Source organism: Rana temporaria, chromosome 9, assembly GCF_905171775.1.
Source record: "Rana temporaria chromosome 9, aRanTem1.1, whole genome shotgun sequence".
Lineage (NCBI taxonomy): Eukaryota > Metazoa > Chordata > Amphibia > Anura > Ranidae > Rana > Rana temporaria.
This window is the reverse complement of record NC_053497.1, coordinates 58784812-58806852: the sequence shown is the minus strand read 5'-3', so window position 1 is coordinate 58806852 and position 22041 is coordinate 58784812. Positions and strand designations below refer to the sequence as shown.

At 47.0% G+C, this 22041-nt stretch overlaps 1 protein-coding gene across 1 annotated transcript; it reads left to right on the top strand.

The window, feature by feature from the left end:
* Positions 1 to 42: 42 nt before the first annotated feature.
* On the top strand, positions 43 to 21878 carry GGCT (gamma-glutamylcyclotransferase). Its single transcript, XM_040323601.1, has 4 exons — positions 43 to 320; positions 17452 to 17597; positions 19267 to 19399; positions 21601 to 21878. The coding sequence occupies exons 1-4, from the start codon at positions 162 to 164 to the stop codon at positions 21745 to 21747; spliced, it is 585 nt and encodes a 194-aa protein (XP_040179535.1). The 5' UTR covers positions 43 to 161; the 3' UTR covers positions 21748 to 21878.
* Positions 21879 to 22041: the final 163 nt, after the last annotated feature.

Here is a 22041-nt window from a genome sequence, read left to right as displayed (position 1 = left end):
TCTGTGCAGTGTGAGTAGGAAGCATGCGCAGTAGAGCAGTGTTGGTCGGCAGAGAGGGACACGCCCCTGGGCGAATCCCGGAGGTGTCATGTACTACATTAGTACAGTAGGGCTGTGATGATGACAGATGGTGTCGTGCTGACAACCGGAGTTCTCCATACATGTACACAGGGAGGATGGACACGGAGAGGAAGGACTCCGCCGGTCTCCAGCCTGGAGAAGATTCCTTCTATTACTTCGCCTATGGGAGCAACCTACTGAAAGAGAGGATCCTGCTGGACAATCCCTCCGCTTCATTCCACTGCACGGCTCTGCTCAAGGTGATCTCTGATCTTCTGAATACGGATCATGCAATGGGCTGCCCTGTATGGGGCCACATGTAGGTATGGGAGCCCATGACATGTAGGTAGGTATGGGAGCCCATGACGTGTAGGTAGGTATGGGAGCCCATGACATGTAGGTAGGTATGGGAGCCCATGACATGTAGGTAGGTATGGGAGCCCATGACGTGTAGGTATGGGAGCCCATGACATGTAGGTATGGGAGCCCATGACATGTAGGTAGGTATGGGAGCCCATGACGTGTAGGTAGGTGTGGGAGCCCATGACATGTAGGTATGGGAGCCCATGACATGTAGGTATGGGAGCCCATGACATGTAGGTATGGGAGCCCATGACATGTAGGTATGGGAGCCCATGACATGTAGGTAGGTATGGGAGCCCATGACATGTAGGTAGGTATGGGAGCCCATGACATGTAGGTAGGGATGGGAGACCATGACATGTAGGTAGGTATGGGAGCCCATGACATGTAGGTATGGGAGCCCATGACATGTAGGTAGGTATGGGAGCCAATGACATGTAGGTAGGTATGGGAGCCCATGACATGTAGGTATGGGAGCCCATGACATGTAGGTAGGTATGGGAGCCCATGACATGTAGGTATGGGAGCCCATGACATGTAGGTAGGTATGGGAGCCCATGACATGTAGGTATGGGAGCCCATGACATGTAGGTAGGTATGGGAGCCCATGACATGTAGGTAGGTATGGGAGCCCATGACATGTAGGTATGGGAGCCCATGACATGTAGGTAGGTATGGGAGCCCATGACATGTAGGTATGGGAGCCCATGACATGTAGGTAGGTATGGGAGCCCATGACATGTAGGTAGGTATGGGAGCCCATGACATGTAGGTAGGTATGGGAGCCCATGACATGTAGGTATGGGAGCCCATGACATGTAGGTATGGGAGCCCATGACATGTAGGTATGGGAGCCCATGACATGTAGGTAGGTATGGGAGCCCATGACGTGTAGGTAGGTGTGGGAGCCCATGACATGTAGGTATGGGAGCCCATGACATGTAGGTATGGGAGCCCATGACATGTAGGTAGGTATGGGAGCCCATGACATGTAGGTAGGGATGGGAGACCATGACATGTAGGTAGGGATGGGAGACCATGACATGTAGGTAGGTATGGGAGCCCATGACATGTAGGTATGGGAGCCCATGACATGTAGGTAGGTATGGGAGCCCATGACATGTAGGTATGGGAGCCCATGACATGTAGGTAGGTATGGGAGCCCATGACATGTAGGTAGGTATGGGAGCCCATGACATGTAGGTATGGGAGCCCATGACATGTAGGTAGGTATGGGAGCCCATGACATGTAGGTATGGGAGCCCATGACATGTAGGTAGGTATGGGAGCCCATGACATGTAGGTAGGTATGGGAGCCCATGACATGTAGGTAGGTATGGGAGCCCATGACATGTAGGTTGGTATGGGAGCCCATGACATGTAGGTTAGTATGGGAGCCCATGACATGTAGGTTAGTATGGGAGCCCATGACATGTAGGTTAGTATGGGAGCCCATGACATGTAGGTTAGTATGGGAGCCCATGACATGTAGGTAGGTATGGGAGCCCATGACATGTAGGTAGGTATGGGAGCCCATGACATGTAGGTAGGTATGGGAGCCCATGACATGTAGGTAGGTATGGGAGCCCATGACATGTAGGTATGGGAGCCCATGACATGTAGGTATGGGAGCCCATGACATGTAGGTTAGTATGGGAGCCCATGACATGTAGGTTAGTATGGGAGCCCATGACATGTAGGTTAGTATGGGAGCCCATGACATGTAGGTTAGTATGGGAGCCCATGACATGTAGGTTAGTATGGGAGCCCATGACATGTAGGTAGGTATGGGAGCCCATGACATGTAGGTAGGTATGGGAGCCCATGACATGTAGGTAGGTATGGGAGCCCATGACATGTAGGTAGGTATGGGAGCCCATGACATGTAGGTAGTATGGGAGCCCATGACATGTAGGTAGGTTGGTATGGGATCCCATGACATGTAGGTAGTATGGGAGACCATGACATGTAGGTAGTATGAGAGCCCATGACATGTAGGTGGTATGGGAGACCATCACATGTGATCTGGGGGAGCCCAGCATGGAGTGCTGCTAGTACAGTCTATGTAGCTCAGTGTGTATGGTTGTGCTGGATTGCATTGTGTGCAGGTGGTGGTTTCTAGGAAAGACTGATGTACAATGAGCCAGCAGCTAATTGGTGACCAGTCACAGGATACACAGCACAGGGATCACAGGGGAATCTCATTATTCCTCCTCTATAGCACAGTGTATTATTATAGGAGAATTATTCCAGAGACAGATGTCTGTGTATTGTAGGGTGACACAAATGCACAGTTTCTGGTGTGCATGGGCCATTAAGGCCTGATTCACACCTCTGCTTTTGTATTGCTTTTTTCATATTGCAGATTTGCACCACAGAACGTGTTCCATAGGAAACCATGTTAAATGGACTGTAGTGCAAAACGCACAAAAAATGCATAAGTGTGAATCAGGCCTAAGGGTGGAACACATCGATGACATTTTTTCAATGTGGGCCAGCAGTTTTCTTATCTATTATCCAAAGACAACAGGATAGGGTCACATATACAACCAACCTTTTATAAAGGAAATTACCAAATTCACAATCCAAGCGTATGTAGCGCTACCCCCGCAGGAGCCGCTGGTTAATTTGGGACCGGCGTATTAAGTTACCAAATTCTTCTGTCTAATGGCGATGCTTGTGAGTGTGGATAAAAGAACAAGTGTCCAGCAGGTAGCGTGAGGGTTTTTTTTTAATGCTTTATTCCAGCGCCAACAAGGCCAACATCAACAGGACACACAGTATAGGAAAAAGGTTGATGCGTAGGAAGGACTTGTAGCGACAGGCCTTGGATATCAAAAAAAACATAGAGAGCAAGCCTGCTCTCGGCTCAGATAATTTAAACGTCGCCACCCTTGTAAGTAAGTTTTGTTCTACTGGATCACCCACTGACAGCAAGAGAAAAATACCTGTCACGTAGCGCGGTGATCGGATCCCCGGTGGATCGTCCAGGCCTCACAGACAACCTCTGCACTCAGGTTCTCCCGAGCCAATCCCCCACCGTTCAGCCTCCAGCTTAGGATCTGGAACCCAGCAAGCCGCTGGGGTCCCCTTATTCATCAACGAAAGGCTCTGCGAGGTGCACAGCCTCGACCCGACTGGCCACGAGGATGGGACCCGCGGATGCGCGCACCCTAAAGGTGGATGACGCACCTGGAACTCGGGCCGCAATTTTTCATCGCAAGTGCCTGATTCACCAAGCACTTGCGATGAAAACCTACGCCGGCGGCCTCCGGCGCAAGGCGGGCCAATTCAAATGGGCGTGTGCCATTTAAATTAGGCACGTGCCGGACCTACCGCGCATGCTCCGTTTCCGAACTCCCGCCGTGCTTTGCGCGAAGTGACGTCATTTTTTTGAACGGCGACGCTCGTAGCGTAGTTCCGTATTCCCGGACGGCTTACGCAAACGACGTTATTTTTTAAATTTCGACGCGGGAACGACGGCCATACTTTAACATGGGCTGTGTAAAGTTAAGGCACCCAAAACAACGACTAACTTTGCGACAGGAAACTAGACTAGCGGCGACGTAGCGATCGCCGTAACTCCTAATTTGCATACCCGACGCTGGTTTACGACGCAAACTCCCCCCAGCGGTGGCCGCGGTATTGCATCTTAAGATCCGACAGTGTAAAACAATTACACCTGTCGGATCTTATGGCTATCTATGCGTAACTGATTCTGTGAATCAGTCGCATAGATAGAAACAGAGATACGACGGCATATCAGAAGATACGCCGTCGTATCTCATTTGTGAATCTGGCCCATAGTGTATAATACAGTTCCCTGTCCCTGGGTGGCTACATTCACTTTCTCTACTGTGTCTAAGGAGGAATCCATAGTTGCCACCCCAGGACAGGACTACAAGCAAATCTTTCTATCTTCATGTCGGTTGAATGGGAGAAGTGGGCAAAATAATTTGGTTTACTAAAGACAGTTTGGAAGGAAAATAACCGTTGTTTATTATATCAGTTAAAGCGGGGGTTCACCCAAAAAAAATATATATATATATATATATATATATATATATATATATATATACAGCCCTCAAAATTTCCACTCGCCTACTAGCATTTGGCGAGTGGATTTAAGCTGGGGGCGAGTGATGACAGGGCTGCATGACCAATCTTCCTCCAATCTGTGCCTACACTTAGAGTCCCGATGAGATTGGCGGCCGAAGAGGAAAGGTGCATGCTCGGGAAAAGTAGTCTGGTGAGCCGCGCACAGGCAGGGCAGTACACAGGTGCTCTCCTTACAATTCTCATTAAGCCATGGGACCTAACAGTATGACCTCTCTGAGCCTGCCCCCCTCCCCCGGACCCCGACCAATGTAGCTGGAGAGCAGAAAGTAAGGAGTGAGGTGGAGGACTGCAAAAATTACCACTCCGGTGCAGCGCTTACTGAAAGTTGCCCTGACATGAGAGCGGCAGCCTTCTAGTTTGTGCAGTTTTCTTCTCCTTGTGCTCTATGTAGGTGTCCAACAGTTTAGCCTGAGCACTGTGAACAGACTGGTCTCAATGTGTGCTGTGCGCTGTCAGTGTACGCTGTGCTATGGTGTCAATGGCTGTGCAGTTGTGTGGATCTCAGCGCTGGATTGTACTCCCTCCCGCTGTGCTGCACCTCCTCTCCTCTCTGCCAGCCTGAATAAAAGGGAGGAGTGGGGACATGCAAGCGTGGAGCCGCACACACAGGCTCCTGATGATGAGATGAATGGGAGAGAGAGAGAGGATGGATGGGAGTTGCAGAGGAGACAGCAAGAGAATTGGGAAGAGACCCAGTTCTAGTGCCCTGTCCCTCTGGTCTGACCCCAGTGCCCTGTCCCTCTGGTCTGCCCCCAGTGCCCTGTCCCATTTTGTTAAAGTTGTTGTTGGTAATATATAATTTTGTAACTTGATTCTGCATAAAACATTGTCATTCCATGAGATAATCTACGAGGGCGTGTTTACGGGTGCAATTAGGCGCAGGGCAGTGTATGAATTAGGTGGGGCAACTGGTGGCGAGTAACTCTTGAGGCCTGGCTAGTAGCTCAGGACTTGAAATTTTGAGCCCTGTGTATATATATATATATATATATATATATATATATATATACAGGGCTTTTTTTCTGGGGGAACTTGGGGGAACTCAGTTCCACCACCTTTGGCTTAGACCCTTTGGTGCCTGCTCACCACAATCACTTGTAAACACAGAAGTCTGGTTTCTGTGTTTACAAGTGACAGCTCTGCACTCTGTGTGTAACCCCCCCTGAACTCTGCACTCTGTAAGTAATGCAATCCTGGTATTTAATGCCCCTTTAAGACCCTTCTACTGTTTGTGAAATCTGAACGGGGTCGTGGTTGAGTTCCTGCACCTATTTTCTGAGAAAAAAAGCTCTGTATATATATATATATATATATATATATATATATATATATATATATATATGTATATATATATATATATATATATGTGTAGCACTGACCCCCGAAGGAGCTGCTGGTTTAATTTGGGCCTGCACTCTACTAATAAACCCCACTAACTTGACTCAATCCCCTTGGCACAGCTGTGATGCAATGCAATACAATACAATGTAAGACAATACAAAATACCTGTATTATAACCCCAGGATCCACTGACTGCATTTGGAGTGAGAAAAACAGTACGCCACAACAACTGGATACTTAACCAGAGATATATTTTTATCAAAATAAGTGATTACAGTAATTGTGCTGTCATCCCAACGTAAGACGACAGCACAATTGATTTAAACATAAGCTATTTGAAAACAGTATACATAAACATTTTATACCTGGGAGCTCCCCCTACTTTATTAGCTATGCGTGAGATCTCACTTAAAGTACTTGGTCTTGGATCTTCTTTTCTTCGCTAGCTAAAGTGATTTGTAATCCACAGTTTTGATGAGTCAAATTGAAGTGAAAATGCTCCTGGTGTAACTGCAACAACTATTTTAAAATCGCTTAAAATGTCAAATTAAATAGGCCTCAAGCTTTCTCAGTTTCAGTTCCTCTGCTCCTCTGTGGAACTATAAATCTCAGTGAGGCCTGTATATGAGTCTAACTGTGTGTAAACTTAGCAAACTGTGGGTCGTGACCCGCTCACCCACTGGATCGGAGCTCCGGGTAGTAACTTTTGTTCAGGGTCCTGTGACTGCAACTTGCTTCTCCGTCAGCTCTGTTTAGCTCCGCTGGATGGATCCGGTTCTCTGATGCTCGGATGAGTGTCTCTCGGTCTCTGCAATCCGGCCACTGTCCTCTAGCTCTCCGAGCTCAGCCTTTCGCTCCCCAGCAGCTCGGCATCCGCATCCAGAAGGCTTTTGTTTACACTCCTGTCTCCCCTCGTCTCCAAGGCAACCAAAATCCTCAACCCAAAACATCTCTCTGCATTACCAGTATTTGGGTCTCTCCTCGTCTCCAAGGCAACCAAAATACTAAACAAAACATCTCTCTGCATTACCAGTATTTGGTCACTAGATGGCTCCAAATACTTAAACATAGCAATGTCCATAGACGTTGTATTAAAGTATGCAAACACACATCAATATACAAGAATGTCAGCGCTACATACTCCCCCTACTTTATCTCTTTGGTCCTCCAAAGAGGTTCAAATTGCTAACTCTATTCTGCATTTTAGCCTCTATACGGTTATACAATACAGACAGAGGAGCTTCCCACCAATTGTCATATGATGGGGAGCTATCCTGTGCACTCACAGCTGATACTACTGTGTCTGGTACAGATGTGCCAAGGGGTGAGGTGGGGTTGTCCCTTACTGAATCAAAAGTAGAGGGACCAGACAGTTCAAGGTTTCTTTTGCTGACAAACTGAGATGCTTCAGAGCATTCGCCCAATGTATCATAAGTCAGTCTGCGTGGTGGGCGAATGTCTCTCTTTGCTCTTTGCACTTTCGGGGTATCCATTCCTTTTTGACAAATGTCGTCATCCCTCCTCTCAGTGACTAAAAATGGAGAGTAAATAAGAGTACTGGGCTCTTCTGCAAGATGAGTTGCCGGCACAAATTCTGGGGCCTCTGCCCTGAGAGTTCCTTTATTATCCTCCTCTACTTCTGAAGAGATATCAGCATCTGTTTCTGAAGTTTCCGGAGGCCACAGCCAACTCATCTCCACTTCCTCATCTTCATCTGTAGAGGGTGCAGGCTGAGATCTGGTTATTGGCCTACACACATCGGTGGATGTGGATGGGAATTCCTCCTCTGTGCTTATCCTGACTGCCTCAGTGAGAGGTAAAAGGTGATTCCGATGCCAGGTTTTTATTGGCCCAGTGTTTCCTTCTGGCTTGATTTCATACACTGGGAGCCCTGGAAGCTTCCTACACACAACATAAGGCTGTGATCTCCAACGATCAGCCAACTTATGCTTGCCTGGGATGCCTAGATTCCTCAGCAAAACCCGGTCACCTGGTTGAAGATCCTGAACTCTTACTTTCAGGTCAAAGTTTTTCTTGTTCCTGTTGACTCTGGAGTTCGAGGTGGCTTGAGCCTGCTCGTAAGCTATCTTCAGGCTCCTCCGCAGCCTATCCACATACCCTCTATGGGAGGTCTCTGATGTGTGATCCAAGGAGGAACCAAAAGCCAGGTCGACTGGTAATCGGGCTTCACGGCCGAACATCAATCTGTAAGGTGAATACCCAGTGGCGTCACTTTTGGTACTGTTGTAGGCATGAACCAGTGCAGTAATGTGTTTACTCCAATGGGGTTTCTGTTCCGCAGTCAACGTCCCCAACATATTCAGGAGAGTCCTGTTGAACCTTTCCGGTTGAGGGTCCCCTTGTGGGTGATAAGGAGTAGTCCTGGACTTTTGTATGCCTAGTAGATCCAACAGTCTTTTTATTAATTTGCTCTCAAAGTCCCTTCCTTGGTCCGAATGTATCCGTTGAGGTAAGCCATAATGGACGAAGAACTTTTCCACGAGAGTCTTTGCTACTGTGGTTGCTTGCTGGTCTCTAGTAGGAAATGCTTGGGCATAACGGGTAAAGTGATCTGTTACCACCAAGATGTCCCCCTGCCCACTCAGATCGGATTCCAAACAAAGAAAGTCTATGCAGACCAGGTCCATTGGTCCCTGGCTCTCCAAATGGCCCATTGGGGCAGCCCTCTGGGGCAATGTCTTTCGTTGTATACACCTGAGGCAGGAATGACAGTAACTCTCCACTTCTTTCCTCATGTGAGGCCAGTAGAACCTGTCCCTTACTAGTTGGAAAGTCCTCTCTGCTCCCAAATGACCATGATGATCGTGTAAAGCAATCAGTACCCTCTCTCTGTGCTTTTCCGGCAGGAGCAGCTGCCACTTTGCTTCTGGATCATCAGAGGGGCCCCTTCGGTAGACCACCCCTTGTTGCAACTGCAACCGATCCCATTCTTTCAGTATCAGCTGGGCTTCCTTCTTGGGGCTCTTCTGCAGCACATCAGACTGTTGATGTTCCAATGCCTTCAGCACCAGCCCACACAGTGGATCTTCCTCCTGATCTCTCCTGAGATCCTTTCTGGATAGCTTGGGGAGACCCTCTTGTACAACCTGGGAGACGTTGCAATAGCACCTGGGTACTCCCGCTGAGGATACTCCCACTTCTTCAGCTCTGGCCCCACCTCTACCATGTAGACTTGTCCCTTCACAAAGGGCTCTTACCCCCTCTGGAGTAAGTTGAGTCCAGTCTTCTGATGGATTTCGGGGGTCATGAGGCCTTCTTGATAGAGCATCCGCATCTCGATTACCAACCCCTGGTCTGTACTTCAGGCTGAAGGTAAATGCCGAGAGAGCAGCTAGCCACCTGTGACCGGTGGCGTCCAGCTTTGCAGTGGTGAGCAGGTATGTGAGGGGGTTGTTGTCCGTCTTTACCACGAATTCAGCCCCATAAAGGTAATCCTTCAACTTGTCTACCACTGCCCACTTCAGAGCCAGAAATTCAAGCTTGTGAGTCGGATAGTTTCTTTCGGCAGGAATCAAACTTCTGCTCACATAGGCGATCGGCTGCAGATGCCCTTCATGCTCTTGATAGAGCACTCCTCCCAGTCCGTCATGGCTGGCATCCACATGCAACTCGTATGGTTTGGCAGGGTCTGCATATGCCAAAACCGGAGCAGTGGTAAGGCTCCACTTCAATTGTCTGAAGGCTTCCTCACATCCTGGAGTCCACTGGTCCTGGATGGACTCTTTCTTCCTTCTGGGCCCTTCTTTTGGATTCCTTGACTGATCTGGGCTTACACTAACTTCTTCCTGTTTCTTCAGGAGCTCAGTGAGTGGGTGGGCTATTTTAGCGAACCCCTCCACGAACCTTCTGTAGTACGAACAGAAACCTAAGAATGACCTGAGTTCAGTCACGTTGGTGGGCCTTGGCCAAGAAGTGACAGCTTCTAACTTCTTGGGATCGGTTGCCACTCCCTCTTCAGACACAATGTGTCCCAGGTAATTCACTGAGGGCTGGTAGAACTGGCATTTTTCCATAGAGAGCTTCAGACCTTCATCATGAAGTCTCTTCAGGACCTTCTCCAGGCGTTCTTCGTGCTCTTCCAACGTTCTTCCAAATACGATGACATCATCCAGGTAAACTAGTACTTCAAGTAGGTTCATGTCACCCACTGTTTTTTCCATCAACCTCTGGAACGTTGCTGGGGCCCCAGACAGGCCTTGCGGCATCCGGTTGAACTCAAAGAATCCGACTGGGGTGATAAAAGCGGTCTTCTCTTTGTCTTCAGGGCACATGGGGATCTGATAATACCCACTCTTTAAGTCCAGCACACTGAACCACTTCGCTCCCGACAGGCTCTGCAAAGCATCCTCTATCCGAGGTGTGGTGTACTGGTCAGGAATGGTCCTCCGGTTCAGGGTCCTGTAATCGATACATAGGCGTAGGGACCCGTTCTTCTTCCTGACCACCACTATTGGGGAGGCATAAGGACTCCTGGACTCCCGGATAATGCCAGTCCTCTTGAGTTCAGCCAGTTGTTCCCTCAAATCTTCCAGATCTCCCAATGGGATTCGCCTAACCCTTTCACGAAACGGCTTGTCTTCCTCCAGTCGAATTCGGTGGGTGGCACTCTTTGCCAAACCCACATCAAATTCACTTTTTGAGAAAGCTGCCCTCCATCTCAGAAGTTGGGCTTTAGCTCTTTCTCTCCATGCAGGAGTAAGAGGCGTATTCTTTGGGCAGAATTCTTCTACAGGGATTTCTGCTGCTGGTCCTTCCGTCGAACCACATGCTGCGACTGGAGTTGCTGGGCTGACCTGTCCTAACTGTAGTCTGGCTGGCACCCTCACTGGCACAGCTGCTGTGTTGCGGACACTGACTGGAACTTTGCCGTGAGTCCTCTTTAATGCCCTGGTGGGCAATACTTCAGGGATAAGTTCTAACCCCTTTTTTTCTTCCTGGCTTGTATTTTCAAGGACAATGAAAGGACCTGGTTTTTTCCAGCTTAACTTGACGGAGGCTCTCAGGCAGACTACTTCACCTGGCTGGACTAACCTCTTTTCCCTATCCAGGAGCCAGATTTTTCCCACTCCCTCTTCAGGAGCCTCTTCCTCCTGTCTAAGGTCTCGGTATGTCTGGGCCAACATTGGATGTATTTTAGTGGGGAGGGTCCCCTTCTGCAGCACAAGCGGTGCAAGTAGCCTCCTCACCAAGTCAGTGTTCGTCCCAATGATGAGGGAATTTTTGTCAGCCCCTGGGGGACGAGGGCACACTATGGCCAAGGTGTCGAAAGTCTCAGCCTCTCCTGCTGTACTTGGGTCGAAGGTGAGTCTGACCGGCAGGTAACCATCATATGGGAAGTTCTGGGTGCCTAATCCCCATATCTCTAGTTCCTCCAATTTCTGTAACGGCAGGTGCTTGAGATGTCTGTCATAGAAATCCCTGTAGAGTAAGGTTACTTGGGCTCCAGTGTCCAGCAGGGCTTTCGTATAAATCTCCTCTACTTGGATGGGAACAATTGGGGAGGGTCCCACTAGCTTGGGGGGAAATCCACTGATTGCAGTACCTTTGACCTGCCTGGTGGCTTGTACCTTCGCCTTTGGTTTTAGAGGTCTCTCTCTTTTCCATCCTGGCTTGTTGGTGACCTCAGTGGTCAGGGGTATATGAGTCGGTGTGGAGTTCGCTATTGCAACCGGGCGCCCAGTTGACTCCTTCACTGGGGCCCTCTGAAGTTTTTCCCCCAGTTGTTTGGATTTTGTTTCAGTTACTGGGCTTGGGCACACTCGCCTGAGATGTCCTACTCCTCCACATTTGAAGCAGACTCTCTGTGTTTGTTTCATAGGATGGTTAATGGTAGGAGTCTCTGGAGCCTTGAGTGGCAGGACTTCTTCTGTCTGGGGTTTCACCAGACGAATCATCAACATGGTCATCATCTCCAGTATTTCTTTCTGGGTTTGGAACAGCTTCTCCAGTTCAGTCTGACCTACGGGTAGGTGGTGAATAGGTGAAAGCCATGATCCCTGTTCAACGCTTGTTGCCAATACATTAAGTTCCTGAGTGTCTGAGGGGACACCTATCTGCTGTATTTTAGCACTTGTGGTGCTAGGAGGTTGAAGTTTCCCCTGTTTTTGGTCCCTCTCAATCTCCATTTTATCCGCTTCATTCACTTTCTCAATGAGGACCTCATCCGGAGTTGAGGGATCTTCCAAATACTGCTTCAGTTGTAGCTTGATATAGTCACTCCTCAATCCCGTAGTCACAGATCTCCTAAATTTCCTCTTAACTAGCTCGGCTCCAAAATGCTCTCCATTTCCTTCTTCCTTTGATGTGAACAGCAGGCGGTCCTTGAGCTCAATGGCCCGAAATAGGAAGTTCTGAGGAGTCTCTCTATTATCCTGTGTCATATTTATCAGTCGATAAAACAGCTCAGTGGCATCTTCCTCCTCATAATAGCTTTTCAGTATCCTCTTTAGCTGGTTCAAGGTCAATCCACTCTTCCTCTCCAACATGCCCCTAACACTTGAACCTGGGCTGATGGCATGGATTACAGCCTCTCTAATTTCCAATTCCAGATATCCTTTCTGTAGCCCCAACTCTATTTGGTGTAGGAGGCTGGTGTAGGACAGTTTGTCCTTCTGCCCTCTTTCTCCTATCTGGCCGTCAATGTGGAAATCCTTCCGGATGGTTACTTCCTGCAAGCGGCCCTGGGTGCGTTTCTTCAGTACCTTCCCAGTGTTGGGCGTTATCTGGCCATCTTTCTGGTCCTCCAAAACGACACGTAACCCATTAATGCGTTCAGCTATCATACTGGAGGTCTCCTGAAACCTCTCCTGTATGTTACAGTACTGTCGCTTCAGATCAGCCAGCTGTCGTTCTGCCAGTGATTTAACAGCAGCCTCTGCTTTCCTTTCTAAAGGTTCTAACTGCTTTTGACTGGGAGAGCGCCCTTCATGTTTGCTGGGGTGTGTCAGATGGAACTCTGTCTTTTCGGACAATTTTATACTGGCACCGTGGAAGTTTTCAGGGACATCCCGTTCCCACTCTATCAGTGCATAGGTGCAGTCGGTCCCAGGATCGGGTTTCACTGCGACCACGTAAGCCTTTCTGTCCGGGGACAATGCTTGTACCACCTCTTTAATTTGTTTCTTTCCCCAGTTGCTCCCTGGAAGTTCAATGACCACGCTCGCTTCTGAGCGTGTCCCTTCTGCTTCGCACCATTGGACTACTTTGATGGGGTCCATGATAGTGTGAAGGGGCGGGCTTGCTTGTAGAGTGACAGGAATCCCGGACGAGCCCCCACGTGTAGCACTGACCCCCGAAGGAGCTGCTGGTTTAATTTGGGCCTGCACTCTACTAATAAACCCCACTAACTTGACTCAATCCCCTTGGCACAGCTGTGATGCAATGCAATACAATACAATGTAAGACAATACAAAATACCTGTATTATAACCCCAGGATCCACTGACTGCATTTGGAGTGAGAAAAACAGTACGCCACAACAACTGGATACTTAACCAGAGATATATTTTTATCAAAATAAGTGATTACAGTAATTGTGCTGTCATCCCAACGTAAGACGACAGCACAATTGATTTAAACATAAGCTATTTGAAAACAGTATACATAAACATTTTATACCTGGGAGCTCCCCCTACTTTATTAGCTATGCGTGAGATCTCACTTAAAGTACTTGGTCTTGGATCTTCTTTTCTTCGCTAGCTAAAGTGATTTGTAATCCACAGTTTTGATGAGTCAAATTGAAGTGAAAATGCTCCTGGTGTAACTGCAACAACTATTTTAAAATCGCTTAAAATGTCAAATTAAATAGGCCTCAAGCTTTCTCAGTTTCAGTTCCTCTGCTCCTCTGTGGAACTATAAATCTCAGTGAGGCCTGTATATGAGTCTAACTGTGTGTAAACTTAGCAAACTGTGGGTCGTGACCCGCTCACCCACTGGATCGGAGCTCCGGGTAGTAACTTTTGTTCAGGGTCCTGTGACTGCAACTTGCTTCTCCGTCAGCTCTGTTTAGCTCCGCTGGATGGATCCGGTTCTCTGATGCTCGGATGAGTGTCTCTCGGTCTCTGCAATCCGGCCACTGTCCTCTAGCTCTCCGAGCTCAGCCTTTCGCTCCCCAGCAGCTCGGCATCCGCATCCAGAAGGCTTTTGTTTACACTCCTGTCTCCCCTCGTCTCCAAGGCAACCAAAATCCTCAACCCAAAACATCTCTCTGCATTACCAGTATTTGGGTCTCTCCTCGTCTCCAAGGCAACCAAAATACTAAACAAAACATCTCTCTGCATTACCAGTATTTGGTCACTAGATGGCTCCAAATACTTAAACATAGCAATGTCCATAGACGTTGTATTAAAGTATGCAAACACACATCAATATACAAGAATGTCAGCGCTACATATATATATATATATATATTATTATTATATATTTTTTTTTTTTGCTAGTCAGAGAAGGCTCATTTAAAATAACACAAAAACATTTTTTTTGTCTGCCATTTTATATTAATAAAGTGCTGGTCACCTCACCTCAGTCAGCCTCCTCCCCTCCCCCCCAATCCAGCTATTTAATTATATGCTCTTAACAGGTTCTACTTACTTTTAAACACGTTCAGTAGTCTTTTTTTTAGCACACTGCTAGGTTCGAATTCCACTAGTCAGGCAGGCTCCTCGAGACTAGTCCTTGCCTCTCTAGCTCGTCACAGGCAGCGCCAACACACAGCTCTCTGCGCAGCGCTCCGAGTCCCCCCCTTCCGGCCGTGAGTGGAGTGACGTCACGCCGCTGGAAGGGACCAAGAGACTCCTTCATAGGGGGAGTAAACAGGCTGCAGCAGACAGGAAAGGGAGCCGGGAGGTGACGGTCCCGGATGCAGGAGTGCACTCGGCACACAATTTGTACAGTGCCGCTGGCGGCCGTGGCAGAGCTTCACCTGCGGCTGCGCCCCCCTCCTATACTAAATGGTATCGCCCAGGGCACCCGTCCGCCCCTACCTTGTACCGCCGAACCCCCGAGACTCACTCACCGAACCCCTGGGGTTCGATCGAACCCAGGTTAAGAACCACTGCTCTAGGGACTGTTTAGCTTCAATATATAAAACTCTTGTTTTTAGTTTGGATATTCTTTGATATTTCACGTTGGCAGTAAATGCAATGATGGTTAACAATGATCTATAACAAATGAAGGAGATGTTATCTCAGTGATAATTAACAGACTTTAACTAGACAAGTTAACCAGTAGCTATGTAACTAGGTTAGCCTTTTTTTTATTTTATTATTATTATTTCTAATGCCGCGTACACACCATCGGAAATTCCGACAGCAAAAGTCCGATGTGAGCTTTTGAATGGGAATTCCGACCGTGTGTAGGCTCCATCGGACTTTTGCTGTCGGAATTTCCGCCAACAAAAGATTGAGAGCTGGTTCTTAAATCCTATCGGAAAATCCGATCGTCTGTAGCAATTTTGACGTGCAAAATTCTGACGCATGCTTGGAAACAAATTCGACGCATGCCCGGAAGCATTGAACTTAATTTTCTCGGCTTGTCGTAGTGTTGTACGCCACTGCATACTTGACGGTCAAAAGTTTAGAGAACTTTTGTGTGACCGCGTGTATGCAAGCCAAGCTTGAGTGGAAAAACCATCCAAACCATCCGATCGTGTGTACACGGCATAAGGCTGGAATTGGGTGTGTGGATAACTGGCGTTGGAAATTTCTTCCTATTCTCACAAGATCATAATAATATGTACCAGGATCTGTCATTTTGCTTTTGAAAAGTTCTTGTTGGAAATTACATACGTCTGTATGCAATTCCGAAGCGCAAAAAAAACATGCATTCTCGGAATCATTCAGACGCATGCTCAGAATCATTGAACTTCATTTTTCTCGGCTCGTTGTAGTGTTTTATGTCACTGCGTTCTTGACGGTTGGAATTTTGTGTGACCGTGTGTATACAACACAAGTTTTATCAACATTCCGTCGGAAAAAAATCCACGGATTTCTTGTCGGAATTTCCGATCGTGTGTACGCGGCATTAGGGCTCACAGACTCTTAAGCTGCCCATGGACTTTTTTCACCAGCTATCTTTAATGCAATATATCTGTGAAAATTCTTATTTACTCAGGTCATTGTATAGCTAGAAAATGGTCACAATTAACTGGACTTGTTCTGTAATGTTGAAGGGATTTCACAGCTTATCCAAATGGCTTCTTCAGTTTTAACCTGAAGAAGTTCATGAAAAGGAGAAGCTGCTTGCATAACTTGTGAAACCTCTTCAACATTACAGAACACGTCTAGTTGAATGTGTCTAACTACTTCTAGATTATTGCAAGTTGTCTGCTGAAGGCTACCATCATTTAATGTCGGGGGTCTCCAAACTTACTAAACAAAGGGCCAGTTTAATGTACTTTTGACTTTAAGGGGGCCGGAGTTTGGCCATTGGGAGTAGAAAATGTCCCGACATCAGTGGGGAAAAAACGATGCCCCATCTTTGATCTCAGTGGGAGGATTTGTGTCCCATTGTTGGTATCACTGGGCCCCATTGTTGGGTCATTGAAAGAAATTGTTCCCCATCGTTGGTGTCATTGGGAGGATTTGTAACTCTTCACTGTTGAAAGTGGGGGGGGGGGGGGGAATTACTTGCCCATTTTTGGTATCAGTGGATGAAATAATGCCCCAAGGGCTGTATAAGAGCAAGCAAAGGGCCGTATGTGACCCCTGGGCCACAATTTGGAGACCTCTGATTTATGTGAATGGAGACAAGCAGAGAATAACATCAGTTTATTAAAGGACTAAACAATCAGGATAGGTTTTCTAAACCAGTGGTCTCCAAACTGCAGCCTGGCACTATGCTTGCCTTTATTTGGTCCTTGGGGCACCATTCCTAACACTGACACCAGTGATGGGGCACTATTCCTCCCACAGACACAATGATGGGGCACCATTCATCCCACTGTCACCAATAATGGGGTACCATACCTTCCACATATAACAATGATAGGGCAACATTTACCCCACTAATTCCTCTGATGGGGCATCATTCGCCCCCACTGATGCCAATGATGGGGCATCATTCACCCCACTGATGCCAATGATGGGGCATCATTCACCCCAGTGATGCCAATGATGAGGCACCATTGCTTCCACAGACATCAATGATGGGGCACTATTCCTCCCTTGAATACGAACAATGGGTCATTATTCCTCCCACTAAAACCAATGATGGGGCATTGTTTACTCCCACTGATGCCGGAGCATTTTCTACTCAGACTGGCCACAGTCCAGCCCCCCTAAAGCCCGAACGACAGTTTGAAGATACCTGGTCAAACAATTGATCACTCTAATACTGGCTGGCCAAACTGAGTCATGTACCAGCCATAGTTTTAAGCCGTCAAAAATAAGCACGTCAGGTGGTTGTCATACCTGTGAGTTCCCTTAAGTAACTTTCTCTGAAAACACTGCAAAAGTCTTTTAGAACATTATGGAATTTGTTGTAATTTTTGTGCATGCGGATGTCCAGTGGGGAGTATTCATAACTAATTTCCATATTCTATTAATAATAGGACTTCAGGCTTGCATTTGGATCCCACAAAGGCAATCGGAACACAAGGTGGCATGGAGGAGCAGCTACAGTGGTGGAGAGCCAAGGAGATGAGGTCTGGGGAGTTGTATGGAAGCTGAATATCTCCAGCTTGGACTCTTTAGACATGTAAGTGAACGAGGTAATTTTATGCAAATTGTGTCATGCTGTGCTAAAGGCTCCATTCACTTTATCGCGTCTCAAGTCGCATGACTTCCAGTGCGACTTTGGAGTGTGACTTTGATGCAACTCTTGGGGTGATTTTTAATCTGACTTTACATGTGGATCAAAGTCGCATCAAAATTCGTACCAAAGTAAGCAGATTTAATTTACCGCCCACAACATACTTTACATTACAGATAATCCTCGTTGTAACAACTTACCTGTTTAACGACCGCTCGGACTTACAACCAGTTCTCCCCACCCGAACGACACGCTGTACAACATTGTATTGTACAGTACAGAATTTTTGGTTGTGTTCTATACTTGTACGAATTAAAACAACGTTATTGAGATGGAGTTTTGTGTTTTAGACCTTTTTTTTTTCTCAGTACAGTAGTTAAGAATGCTTATTATAATAATAATAATAATGATGATGATTACTTGTGGCTCCTCATTTAACAACCAATTCGTTGGAACAGAACCTGGTCATTAGGTGAGGAGAGCCTGTACTTCGTATTAACCATTATTGTCCTCTCCCATACCAGAAGTGCGCCTACACCCTAGGGTAGTGATGGCGAACCTTGGTACCCCAGATGTTTTGGAACTATGTTTCCCATGATGCTCCACTACACTGCAGAGTGCATGAGCATCATGGGAAATGTATTTCTAAAACATCTGGGGTGCCAAGGTTCGCCATCACTGCCCTAGGGTGTGGCGCTTTCTATCACGTACTACCAAAGCCCAAAAAGGCATTTTAATCTTCTACTGCGTAGCAAAAACGAATCTTCTAAATCTAAAGCTTTGTTGAAGTGGAAAGGCAGTGGCGGCTGGTGCTCAAAATTTTTGGGGGGCGCAAACAAACTGAAAAAAAAAACATCAAATGCAGCCAGTTTGTCCCCCTCAAATGCAGCTAGTTTACGCCCCCAAATGCAGCCTGTTTCCCCTCAGCCCAGTACTTGCCTTCCTCGGGTCAGCCATCTTCTCCACGCTCCCTCAATGTCGCTTCAGCCAATCAGGTGACCGGTAACCAGACCCGGTGCCCCTGATTGGCTGAGAGGCGGGGCAGTGTTGGGGAAGCAATTCCCTAAGGGCCCTTTCACACGTGCAGACCGTATGTCCGCATTTTCATCCGTCTGTTGCGGATGAAAACGGGACATACATTGGTCCCTATGTGATTACAGGTGTCAGCGGATGACCATCCGCTGACACCTGTAATCGTCCGCCTCCGCAAAGATCCGCATTTGCGGATGGAAGAAAATCCTATTTTTCTTCCGTCTGCCGGATCGGATGAACACGGACACACGGTCCGTGTTCATCCGATTCCCCCATAGGGGAGAGAGGAGGAAAGACAGGGTGGTCTCTGCACAGTGTGCGGGGACCGCCCTGTCAGCTCAGCCGGGATTTTACGGAGGATCCCCGCTGAGCTTTTGCGGACACACAGAGCGGATCAATACTGATCCGCCCGTGTGAAAGGGCCTTAACACAGCACTGTTTAACCATGGTTCAGTATTTGTTTTTATTTTTGAAATATTGCACAGTATATAGAGTGGAGCTATTTTTTTTTTTTTTTTTTTTTTTTTAGCATCATTATTGCTTGAAGTTGTGGTAATAAACACTGTTTTCTTGTTTCTTATAGCCAGGAGGGGGTTGATGGGGGTGTGTATAAACCAATAGAGATCAATGTCCAGACAGCAGACGGAGAGCTTGTTTGCCGATGTTATCAGATGAATCAGTGTGTGTATGGACTGACATCTCCTCAGTACAAGCAGGTAATTTATTGAGGCTTAAAATACATAAAGTATCTCACAAAAGTGAGTACTCCCCTTACATTTTTGTAAATATTTAATTATATCTTTTCATATGACAACGCTAAAGCAATGACACTTTGCTACAATGTAAAGTAATGAGTGTACAGCTTGTATGATGCCCCGTACACACGAGCGGTTTTCCCTGTCGGAAAAACTGCGATGAGAGCTTTTCGTCGGGAATCCCGACTGTGTGTATGCTCAATCTGACTTTTTCCCCACAGGAAAACTGCCAGATGGAAAAAATCCTAGCGGGGAAAACCGTTCGTCTCTATGCTTTTCCGACGGTAAAAAAACGCACGTGCTTGGAAACAATTTGACGCATGCTCGGAAGCATAGAACTTCACTTTTTCGGCTCGTCATAGTCTTTAACGTCACCGCGTTGATGGCAGCCAAGAGTTCACAGGACTTTTGTGTGACCGTGTGTATGCAAGGCAGGCTTGGAAGGTATTCCGTCGGGAAAAAAAACAGTGTAAATTTGCTGTCTCCTCAAAATAACTCAACACAGTTATTAATGTCTAAACCACTGGCAACAAAAGTGAGTACACCCCTAAGTAAAAATGTCCAAATTGGGCCCAAAGTGTCAATATTTTGTGTGGCAACAATTAATTTCCTTAACCCTTTTGGGCATTGTGTTCACCAGAGCTTCACAGGTTGCCACTGGAGTCCTCTTTCACTCCACCAAGACGACATCACAGAGCTGGTGGATGTTGGAGACCTTGCGCTCCTCCACCTTCTATTTGAGGATGCACCAAAGATGCTCAATAGGGTTTAGGTCTGGAGACATGCTTGGTCAGTCCACCACCTTTCCTCTCAACTTCTTTAGCAAGACATGTCATGTGCATAGAGAGCAGTGCATTCACGAATGCCTCCAATCTCAAGTGCCCGAACCTCCCGAGAGACCCACAGGGCTATCGCCAGAGGCTTGATTAACAAAGCAAATAGGGAGGGAGATAGCGGTCATTCCTGTCTACCGGAAAAAAATCTGACGTTGTAGCTATAATACGCAGCTCAGCCGCTGGATTACTATATAATAGAGTAATCCACGTCAAGAACTTAGGCCCAAATCCCATTTTACCCAGCACAGCAGCTATGAATGTCCAATCTACAGAGTCAAATGCCTTCTCCATATCTAGAGAAAGCACGACCCTGCTCCCAGACTGCTCATGTTCAGCTTGTAAATGTGTAAACAGTCTTTGTAAATTAGTGTCAGTAGACTTCACAAGCATAAATCCCGTGTCCAATGTCTACTAACGTGATGATGACCCAGGACAATCTATTCACCAACAATTTTGTTAAGATTTTCAGATCTTGATTTAGGAGGGCAATCATCTACATGACGAACATTCTAACGGGTCCTTGCCAGGTTTAGGAAGTAAGATTACATGAGCTTCCAGTGAAGAGGGGGGGGGGGAGTACCCGATTTTCTAAATGGTGAATGGAAAAGTCATCGGAGCCTGGGAGCCAGTAGGATAATATGTTGTCTATATTACTCAATAGTAAACCCATCGGGCCCAGGAGCTTTATGTGGAGGAAACCCCCTGATGGCTAACTCAATCTCTTCTTCTGTAATGTCCGCCTCCAACTTATCACTATCTAGGTCTGACAAAGTGTGAATGGACAACCTATATAACATTTTAAGGTGACTTTGCCTGTTCAAGTTTTCTTTGTAATGCCCCGTACACACGTACGGGTTTCCCGGCGGACTTTCTACTGCCGGGAAACCGGAGGGGAAAGACTAGAACCGGCTCTGCAGCTTTTTCCCCACTACACATGGCCGGTTTTCCTGGCTGGAAAACTGCCATGAGAGATTTGGCCGGGAAATCCGGCTGTGTGTATGCTCCACCGCAATGTTTCCCATAGGAAAACTGCTGGGAATCGTGACAGGAAAAAAGAGAACATGTTCTAATTTTTCCCGCTGGGATTTCCGGCGGTTTTCCTGTCGGGAAAGTTGCCATGGAGCATACACATGGCCAGTTTTCCCAGCAAAAAGCTGTCATGTCAGTTTTCCCGATGGGAAAACTGGTCCTGTGTACGAGGCATAAGTTGCTCTTTCCCGCTAATATTACCTTCCCCCTCCCTGTACTATAACAGTGACAAGTTTAGGTAGATGATGTTTGCAACAGGGGTATTAAAATGGCATATATGTTCTTTCTTTCTGGCAGGTCTTGTGCATGGGAGCAAAGCAGAATGATTTACCACTTCAATATAGGAAGATGTTAGGAGACTTGGAAACCAATAATTACTCGGGTCCAATTGACATCATGGATCGATTGAAAGATGCATTACAAAGAGTACAAGATGATGGATGATTTTTGTATAAAGTGTAGCATCTTCATTTTAGCTTTAACTTGAGATGATTTGAGTGTTTGCCATTTTTATAAAAATCTTGAGGGTTGTGTTTTTTTTCTTGAACATATGAAAAATATATTTTAACATCTTACGTGTTTTTACCTTCATTATTCTCCAGTCAAGAACTAGACTGAACCTGTACTGTGGGGATTCTAAGGAGGCAATTGCATACACTCCAACTCTACCTGATCCGGTGGGACGGTCCCACAAGTTAAATATAATTCTGGGGTCCATTATTGGAGCCATTCTTCTGG